Here is a 9,641-nt window from a genome sequence, read left to right as displayed (position 1 = left end):
CTCAGAGCAGCCCTGGGCTCTGCCCTGGCTGTGGTGAGCCCTCGGCCAGTGATACCAGCTGAACTCCGTCGCTTTGGAAGTAATTCCCGGAGCAGCCCTTAGTCGGGGTAGGACGCGTGTGGTCTCCCTGCTGTGGGCACAGCAGTGCCCGTAGGTCTCCTGCCCAGGGGCCGAAGCAGGGGACACTTTTGCCAGTTCCCAGCTCTCCCCAAGCTCTCTGGGTGTTACAGGGGCCTGGTGCGAGTGCCCTTTGTGACTCTGTCCCGAGCTCTGCTGTGTCAACACGGTGTTGGTAAATGGCTTTGTTTAACCAGGACATGTCGGGTATGTGACCTTGCCGTCCTCCTGGTTGCAAGTGCATCTCCAAAGCTGCTGCAGGTCCCCTTTGCCCGGCGCTGCACTTCCCTCGGGGTGGTGAGGGAAGCAGGGACCGCGGGGGTCAGCCTGCTCCCCTCACAGAGAACGGGCTGAGGACAGAGCATCTGCTCTGCTCAGCCCTTGCCGTGCATCCCGCGGCACAGCACCCTGCCCCATGCAGCGCCTGACGCGGGTGTCCTGACCCACACAAATTCAGTGATTGCCCCTGTGATTTTGTCTGTAGGAAAATTTAGGGCCTGCAGGACCCCTCGTCGGCATGTTAGTGCTGCCCCAGCTGTCAGCTCCTGTGCTTCCCACCAATCCTTTCCGCACACTGCGGTGCATATTTTTTTTTTATGTTCTGTTGCCTAGAGAGGGGAAAAGAGAAAAGGCTGAACGGAGAATAGGCAAAATGCGGATTAAAAATAGTTAATGAAAAAATGTGACCACAAACCCTGATCAGCAGCACAAGGCTAAAACCAGCCACTGAGCACAGTATCTCCATGCACCTCGCTGTGCCAGGCAGGGTCAGGGGAAGCCGGACACAGGGGAGATGGGATGGCTGCTCAGCTCCGTCCCCCTGTGCTCCACCACTGCATCCTGCTTTGTCCTGCATCCTCATGGCCAGAGATCTGTCCTTGTTTATCTACCCCAGCACTGGGGTCCAGTGCACATGCCTGTGCACAGCAAGTGCCAGTGGACGGCTGGACATGTGTGCCCCCTGCAGCACTCCCTGCCTTGCTGGGGCTGGTGTCTGGCTGTACCCGGGGCTGCAGATCTGCTGGTCTGGGGAGGCGGGTGTGGAGCTCCCAGTGCAGGGGAGTGTGCGTACTAGCCTGTCTGCACTGACCTTTTCCTAGGCTTTTCCCAGCCCTGTGCCTCCCCCGTGACATGCTAACCACACGTGTCACACCGTGCCTCTTGTGCCTTCCTTCTGTGTTTCATAGGTTTTCATGCAGCGTGATGAACAAAAACACCCCTTTCCTTGAGCCAGGGATGAGGTGCTGTGTGGCTCAGCATCCCCTTGCCAGAGGCAGCTGGGCAGCAAGGTCATTTGGCTGCTGCCAGGCTGTATCATGGTCCGTCTTTGGTGCAGGGCAGCTGTGCAGGTGTCCCCTGACCATGCCTTGTGGTGACTGGGCGGTAGCGGAGGTGATGCAAAGAGCATTTGTCCTCTTTGCATCCTGTGCTGCTGTTGACAAAAACACTGTCAGGGCTGGTTTGGATTTTCTTGGTCCAAGGTGATGCAGAATCCAACATCACTGGTGCCTGGTGACGTGGGCTCTCTCCATGTGCCGCTGCTCGGGGCTTCCATGTAGCAATCATGTAACTCTGTGCAAACAAGCCACAGTCTTGCAGCACAAGGACTGTTCCAGGCTGCTCAGCTGCTCCTCTGCTGCCAAAGCTCCTTGTACTCAGTTCTCAAGGAAAGAATGGAGAAGGGGAGTAGGAAACATCCTCAAGCTTTGGGCACGGACACAGGGCAGGGACAGTGCAGGACAGACCTCCTGGGCCTCCCTGCCACGACCATCTCCCCTAGCCTTGCCCCACTTGCTGTGGTCCTGCGTGGAAAGTGGAGCAGCATCTGCAGGGCCAGGCTGGCATTGGCATTGCATCAGCTCTGGCCCAGCACTGTCCCCTCCCCTGCCAAGTGCCAAAGCCCCTGCCGTGCTGGCATGTAGCTCCAAGCTCCAAGCCAAGCCAGCCGTGGAAAGCACTGCATTAGCGCACGGGGGGCTAATCCCTGTGTGCAGAGGCCACACAGCCCCCACAGCTGCCTCCAAGCCAACAGGACTGTGCTGGTTGCAGGGCTGTGCTCACAGGAGCCCAGGTGCCCACCCCACCAGAGAGGCAGGAGTCCTGCGGGACCGGGGTCTGGGGGGCTGCGCCAGCCTCAGAGCACTTGTGCAGGGCTGTGGCTGTGCTGAGGTGCTCCCAGGTCACGTTGCAGATGCCCATGAGTGTCCCATGGAGACTTTACCAAGCCACTGATCCACGTGACTATCAGCTGCAGTGATCCCAGATGTGGAGCTCATTCTCTCACACGTGCAATGGCAGCAAAGCCAGAGGGGCTGGGGTGGCAAAATCCCCAGGGGAAACTGGCCACAGTGGCATGAGGAGAGAGTCTGTTCCTAGGCAGGGCTGGGCATTCAGCCGGCTGTGAGGGTCCATGCTGGTACAGAGCTGCTGCAGGGTGGCATGGAGGCTGCACACCCACCAGTGTGGAGCAAAATCCCAACACAAGCCTTTTCCCATCCGTTCCCTATGTCTTGGTGCAATGCCATGGCAGCAGTGCACCCAGGTCCTCAATTTGCCCTACACCCTGCCCGGGCTGGCCCCCACCTCCTGGGGCCAATGGCAGCTGCCATGAGCTGCAGGTCAGCTGGGGCCACAGGGGCACCAGTCAAGGGGAATGGGGGTCCTTGCTTTGCCCCTGTGGCTGCAGGGCTTGGCACTGCTGTCTTGGAAAAGGCAAATGCAGACACCAGCAACAGCCCTGCTCCCACCACCCTGAGGACATATGATGGTGCCTGTGTCTGACCCCTCTGGCCCCCAGTGCTGGGGCTACCAGCAGTAGTGTTGCACGTAGCCATCCCAGTGCTGGCTCCTTGTTCCTGCTCTCCTGGCACAAGGTCTCTTCTTCATGGCTATGGCTCCAAGTGGAGCCATACTGGGTGTTTAGAGCCTGGGCTCCATGGGGGTCAGCAGCCACAATGAACTGTGACATAGGAACATGCCACATTGTCCAATACCAGCATGGGGCAAAAGTCCCCTGGACACCCACTGTCATGCACTGCAGCCCCTCACTGGCCAGGCACCCTCCACCCACTGCCCATGAGTTGGTGTGGTGGGGGATCCCCCAAAGCCTGGAACCAGCTGGGGATGAGGTGCCAGGGCAGGGAATGTGGCACCGGGAGCCAGCTGGGCACAGCAGAGTGAGAGGAGGTGGTGAGGATGTGGGACCAGGTCCCTTGTTCAGTGCTGCCTCTGGCACCCAGGCTCAGCTGAGAGGGGCTGCAGCACGACCAGCTGGTAGAGCCTCTACCCCAAGCACTGCAGGCACTGCTGCTGGGCAGTGCCAGCTCTGGGGAGGTGCTTGTGCTGCCTGTGGTCCCATCCACCCCAGATCCTGCTGTTCCACTACACAGAGCCACTGCTCCCTCTCTGCCGTTGCCCACTGGCACCAGACCAGGGAGAACCTGGTCCACAGCTACTCCTGCATGCCCACATCTCTGCTGGAAACAGCCCCCTCCCTGTCTGCAGGACCCCTCGTCCTGTGGGTAGCGGGGATCCGGCATGGTGCCATGGTTGTGCAGCACCACAGGCAGCTGGGGCAAAGGGCCTGGGCAGGGTGAGGGGGAAGACCCGTGCTGGGGCGAGGAGCATGACTGGCCCCTGTGCCAGGACCCCTCACCCAGTGCAGTCTGCCCGGCTTGGCCACAGTGGGGCCAGGGCTGGGGAGTGGCTGCCAGATGGGGGGAGTCCAGGGCAGAGGCCTCCCTGCTGCTAAATCCCACTGCAGCAACTAAAAATAGCGACACCTCTGCCCCAAAGTTGCTCCCTGGCTACGCAGAGGGGCTGGCAGCAAGTCAGTGTGACCCATGGACCGGGAGGAGCATTCCCAACCAGGGCAGGGACTGATGCTTGGCCAGGGACAGGCACTGGGATCTTCCCCTGGGACTGGGACATGGGTGGCAGTGGGATGGGACAGGTAGGGATGATGTGGGGCTAGAGGGGGGCACAGGGATGGTGGGATCAGGCTAGCAGGGGGACAAGGACAGGGATGCTGGCATGGGGGTGTGGGAGGAAAGAGACAAGGTTCCTGAGGTGGGATGAGAGGGGGACTAGTACCGGGATGCTGGTGGGGCGACAGTGTTGCTGGAGTGGGGCTGGGGTGATGACAAAAACAGGGATCCTGGAATGGTCGGGTGGCTAGTGGGCACCCAACAAAGGTCCCTATTCACAGAGCCCACCCAGTGAGAACTGTCCCAGGAGACAGTTCCCTCTGTCCTGGGATTGGCTAAATAAGGCCATCGCAGGTCCTGCTCCCCGAGCCGCATCTGGAGCCCCATGCGCTGATTAATGAGCTTCTCCGGCAGCCACTTGCGACATGGCAAGTGGGTCTGCACGGATGGAGGAAACACGACTTTCCCAGGGATAAAAATAGGCACAGGCAGAGCAGCGAGCCCTGGGAGCAGAACTGGTTGGGGAGCACGACACTCTGGCTGGTGCCCGGGGGAGCCCAGGGGCTGGGGGTGATGCCATAGTGCCTGTGGTGGCACTGGCACTGCTGTCCATCCCATCCCCCCCAGCTCAGCTGCCCTTACCCCACACAGCCGTGCCATGACATGGGGCTGCTGCCAGAATGGGCCCTTGTGGGAAGAGCCGAAATCCTGCTCAGGAGCCCCATAACCGGCTTAGGGGGATGGAGGGAATTATGGCACCTCGTGAGCCACGGTCTGTGGGGCAAGGCCCCACGTCACTGGCTGGAGCTGGGGGTGATGGACCCACAGGGGCACAGCCCAGCTGAGCTTGTCCTAGAGCCACAGCAGCCCCACAAGCCAGGATCCCTGTGGGTTAATGACCAGTGTCCCCATCCCTGCTGGCTCCCATGCTGTCAGTGGCCTCCTGCCCACTGCCATCCACAGTGGGTGCTGCTGCCAGACCATGGCTGGGTGTTAGAGGCCCAGGCATGAGAGACCATGGAGACAGGGAGAGCCCAGGAGCCAGCCTCTGCCTGAGAGGATGCTCAGGTGTGAGGAGGGGTCCCTTCTGCCATGGGCATCCTGCATTCTCAGAACTTAGCAATGATGCAGAGCCGGGTCCCAGCAGCACTGTGGGGAAGCACCAGCCCAGGTTTTCCGTGGGGGTCTGAAGGCAGCACTGCTGCTGCACTCCAGCCACACAGGGGCTGAAATTGGCTTGGTGAGCAGAGGGCCTGCATGGTCACTGTCCCAGTGCCATCCCGGGGAGGATAATACAGGTGCTTGGTGTGAAAATGAGAGAACAAATAGCTGAATGCGGACACCAAGCAGGGTCGGGTGAGGACGGGGACAGGAGTGTGGCACCATGACCGGTGCTGGCTCTGTGCCTGAGTGGCCCCCTCCAGCCACACCTGCCACCAGCCCCATGTCCCCCAGCTCTGTCCCAGGAGTCCCTGTGACTGGGCATCTTGCACAGGGTTGCCCACATGCCAGGGCCATCACCGCCAGGGTGGAGAAGCTGCTGAGGGCCAGTAGAAAGCCGTGTGCCCTGTGCTGTGTCCCATGCATGTGGTCCAGAGGAGGGATGTCCCAGCCACGTCTTCTCACCCTCCTGGTGCTGCTGCTCTGTTGCCAGGTAAGGGTGGGCTGTCCCACATGAGGGTGCTCTGCCCCATGCTCAGCCCGCTACCCACGCAGGACTACCACTGATCCACCCCATCCCACTGCAGCCCCTCACTGTGGCATGTGGTACAGCAGCTGATGCCCCTTTCTGCCTGCCCTGCTATCACATGGCATGGCATGGCATGGTAGCCTGCACTCGCCTGTGGCTGTCCCCAAGCCAGGGTCACTGCCTGGCACAGCATAGTGGCCCCTATGAGCAGAACACGTGATGGGTGATGCTCCCCGGTGTCCCCAGGGTCCCTCTGCCCAGATCACAGATAATGTTGTTGAGAGATGGAAGGAATACAGCGAAGAGTGCCAGCGCAACATGAGCCGCCTGCCTGCGCCCACAGGTCAGTGCCTGCGGGGGGGTCCAGTGGGGTTCTGGTGGGATGGGATGGGGACAGGGTCCTATTGAGATGGGAATGGGGAGGCAGAGCCGATGCAGTGTCCCAGCAGGATGGGGTACAGAGCAGAGGGGCCAGTGGAGATCCTGGCACCCAGAGAGAGGGTGGGACCAAAGCGCCACCAGCTCCTGTCCTTCTGCAGAGCTGGTCTGTAACCGCACCTTCGACAAGTTCTCATGCTGGCCCGACACAATGCCAAACAGCACAGCCAGCGTGCCCTGCCCCTGGTTCCTGCCCTGGTACGAGAAAGGTAACAGCTGGGAGGCACATGTGCGCATGCACCTATGTGGTGTGTCCACACGTGTGTGCCCCTGTGTGGTGTGTGCCCGTGCTGTGTGTCCACACGTGTGTGCCCCTGTGCGGTGTGTGCATGTGCTACTGCAGGTGGTCACACCTGGGCCAGTGCACGCTGCCTGCGGGGGCGATGGGGCTGGCATACCCCACCATCCCCTCCCCTCACAGTGAAGCACAGACATGTCTTCAAGACCTGTGGGCCAGATGGACAGTGGGTGACAGGGCCACGGGGACAGTCCCTGCGTGATGCCACGCAGTGTGAGCAGGATGACGAGGACCTAAAGGCGCAGGTGGGCAGACCTGGGCAGCAGGGGTGTGGGGGTCCCTGCCTGCCCCCCTGCCTGCCCCCCTGCCTGCCCCTGCCCTCACTCGCTCCCTCCTCTTCCAGGAAAAATTTGCCAAGACCTATGGCAGCTTCAAGGTGATGTACACTGTGGGCTACTCTGTGTCCCTGTGTGCACTGCTGCTTGCCCTGGCCCTGCTGCTGGGCTTCAGGTGGGAGTTCGGGCATGGCTGTCCACAGGGTGGGCAGGTGGAGGCGGGGGGTCCGTGCGCAGGCATTGACAATGGCCCCCACATCTGCAGCAAGCTGCACTGCATGAGGAACTACATCCACATGAACCTCTTCGCCTCCTTCATCCTGAAGGGTGTCTCTGTGCTGGTCATCGACGCCCTGCTCAAGACCCACTATAGTGACAAGATCGACGGCTACAACGTGCAAGTCTGGCTGAGCGACGAGGTCAGTGCGCACTGGCAGGGACAGGGACAGGCAGTGCTGGTGGCGCTGGGGGTTGGCTGGTCTGGGGGCACTGATGAGACTGGGGTCTGGTGGCACTGGTAGGGCTGGGGGCACAGGCACACACACAGAGGCAGTGCTGCAGCCCTGACCCCTGCCCACAGGCAGCTGCAGGCTGCCGGGCAGCCACGGTCTTCATGCAGTACGGCATCGTGGCCAACTACTGCTGGCTGCTGGTGGAAGGCATCTACCTGCATAACCTACTGGTGGTAGCCGTCTTCTCCGAGAGGAACTACTTCACCCTCTACCTGTGCATCGGCTGGGGTGAGTGTGGGTGGGCTGGCCCCCTGACCCTGTCCCCCACTGTGCCTCACCTGTCCTCTGCCCACATCCCCTCAGGGGCGCCCATGCTGTTCCTCATTCCCTGGGTCATTGTGAAGTTCCTCTACGAAAACATACAGTGAGTATCAGCTCCTGCTGCTGGCTGGAGGGGGGCACAGGGCACAGGTAGGTTCATGTGAAACTGTAGGGATATTGTGATGGCCCTGGCGAGACTCCACACCATTGCCCGTGCAAGGAGCAGGGTGCTAGGCTTTAGTGCTGGTTTGGTTCAGGCTGCCAATGCCATGCCAGATTCCAGCAGCTGCCTGGTCAAGGGGCTTCCTGGCAGTCCCCATCCCTCCACTCTGCAGGTGCTGGTCCACGAACAACAATATGGGCTTCTGGTGGATCCTTCGCTTCCCTGTGTTTCTGGCCATCCTGGTGAGCCCACTGCAGCCCCTTTTTGGCATCTCTCTCACAGGCCCAAGATGGCTGTGAGAGGGGCTTCTGAGGGCAGGGGGACAGAGCTGTCCTGTCAGCCCCTGCCTCTGGCCCTGCCTGTGCTCCTGATGGCTCATGCCATTACATTGCAGATCAACTTCTTCATCTTCATCCGCATCATTCAGATCCTTGTTTCCAAGCTCCGTGCACACCAGATGCGCTACACTGACTACAAGTTCAGGTGGGTGCTGGATGTGGCTTGCCCTGCGTTCCCACGGTGCACACGCATGCGTGTCCACCTGGTGACCCCATCCCACAGGCTGGCCAAGTCCACACTGACACTGATCCCGCTGCTGGGCATCCACGAGGTGGTCTTCGCCTTCATCACAGATGAGCACGCCCAGGGTACGCTGCGCTACGTCAAGCTCTTCTTCGACCTCTTCCTGAGCTCCTTCCAGGTGAGCCCAGCCCTCGCAGGATCAGCCCTCCATGGGAAGACTCAGTCTCAGGAGGGACTAGACTGAGGTCTGGTTATACACCTCACGCCTCTCCTCCCTCTTCCCAGGGGATGCTGGTGGCCATTCTCTACTGCTTTGTCAACAAGGAGGTGAGCAGGACAGCGGGGGCATGGGCAGCAGGGGCATGGGGTCACACTGACAGCTGCTGCCCGCAGGTGCAGGCAGAGCTGCTGAAGCGGTGGCAGCGCTGGAAGCTGGGGAAGGACCTGGCTGAGGAGTACAAGCACACCTACAGCCATGCACCCAGTGCCCGCAATGGCACTGGCAGCACCTGCGAGAAGCACCAGCTGGTGAGTGGCTGCGCCAACGGGCTGGGGCGCAGCCTGGCCCCCCACCCCAGCTCCCAACACCCCGAGAGGTGTGGGCGCAGCACTGGCGAGCACCTCGCTCTGGGGGGCCATCACCACTGCTATGAATTTCCTGAGACCACGGCTGAGAGCCACTTCTGAGCCAGCAGGCAGGTGGGAGGGCTGTGCTGAGCCGCTGGGATGCCGCCGTCCCCTGCCCTGTCCTCCCCAGGTGCTGGTGAGGGTGCTGCACTGGACACACAGACAATGGACACAATGAGGCAGGCAAATGGGACCTGGACCCCTGGAAGGGGAAACTGTGGCGTCAGGGGGATCTGTCGGGGTGGGAGTTTGTCCTGTGGTGCTGCCCTCGTGCGCCTTCGAGTCCCTGTGCACAGTGCTGTAATTTATCTGTCATATCTGTAAATAGGTGTGGGCCCGTGCCGGGCTGCAGGGCCAGCTCCGTGTGTGCCTCTCTGTGGGCTGTGGGGACTGGGGACATTGGACATGTGTGGACTATGCTCCCAAGCACCCCCACAGATGATGGCCACAGCCATGGATGGGGAGCTGAGTCACCTGGCAGGAATGGGCTGCACCAGAAGACAGCCCCACTGCCTGCCCCACTGCCTGCCCCACGGTGCCACACCAGTGAGTGGGGCAGACATGCAGCAGCAGCCGCTGCAGCGCTGCCGGTCGGGGCTCCGGCTCCCCCAGCACGCGCTTTCCTCTGGCCGCTAATCGGCTCTGTCCTCTCGCTGCCAGGAGCCCTTAATTAAATCATTTGGCTCTGCCCGCGGCACCCCCGCTCTCCCGGTCGCTGGCCCAGGCCATGGCCGGGCAGCAGCCGCCGGCAGCGCTGAATTCGGTGAGCAGCAGTGGGGTGTGGGGCTGCAAGACCCCTGTGCCGGCAGGCC

The 9,641-nt window shown here is 61.2% G+C and overlaps 1 protein-coding gene across 1 annotated transcript; it reads left to right on the top strand.

The window, feature by feature from the left end:
- The first annotated feature begins 4,276 nt into the window (after window positions 1-4,276).
- GCGR (glucagon receptor) lies at window positions 4,277-9,186 on the top strand. The gene is made up of 13 exons (XM_008630931.2): window positions 4,277-5,697; window positions 5,980-6,076; window positions 6,273-6,380; window positions 6,593-6,714; window positions 6,813-6,919; window positions 7,010-7,163; window positions 7,325-7,484; window positions 7,560-7,620; window positions 7,853-7,922; window positions 8,075-8,163; window positions 8,242-8,380; window positions 8,488-8,529; window positions 8,596-9,186. The coding sequence occupies exons 1-13, from the start codon at window positions 5,428-5,430 to the stop codon at window positions 8,887-8,889; spliced, it is 1,713 nt and encodes a 570-aa protein (XP_008629153.2). The 5' UTR covers window positions 4,277-5,427; the 3' UTR covers window positions 8,890-9,186.
- The last annotated feature ends 455 nt before the right edge of the window (window positions 9,187-9,641 follow it).

This window comes from Corvus brachyrhynchos, unplaced genomic scaffold (assembly GCF_000691975.1).
Source record: "Corvus brachyrhynchos isolate BGI_N302 unplaced genomic scaffold, ASM69197v1 scaffold340, whole genome shotgun sequence".
Classification (NCBI taxonomy): domain Eukaryota; kingdom Metazoa; phylum Chordata; class Aves; order Passeriformes; family Corvidae; genus Corvus; species Corvus brachyrhynchos.
The sequence above is the reverse complement of the archived record's forward strand: the minus strand, read 5'-3'. Positions and strand labels throughout refer to the sequence as shown.

Bases quoted from the DNA above. Each gene is read 5' to 3' on its own strand.
- GCGR (XM_008630931.2), top strand. From the start codon at position 5,428: ATGACCGGTGCTGGCTCTGTGCCTGAGTGGCCCCCTCCAGCCACACCT. The intron at 6,077-6,272 runs GTCAGTGCCTGC...GTCCTTCTGCAG, and splicing joins CCGCCTGCCTGCGCCCACAG to AGCTGGTCTGTAACCGCACC. The intron at 7,485-7,559 runs GTGAGTGTGGGT...ACATCCCCTCAG, and splicing joins CTACCTGTGCATCGGCTGGG to GGGCGCCCATGCTGTTCCTC.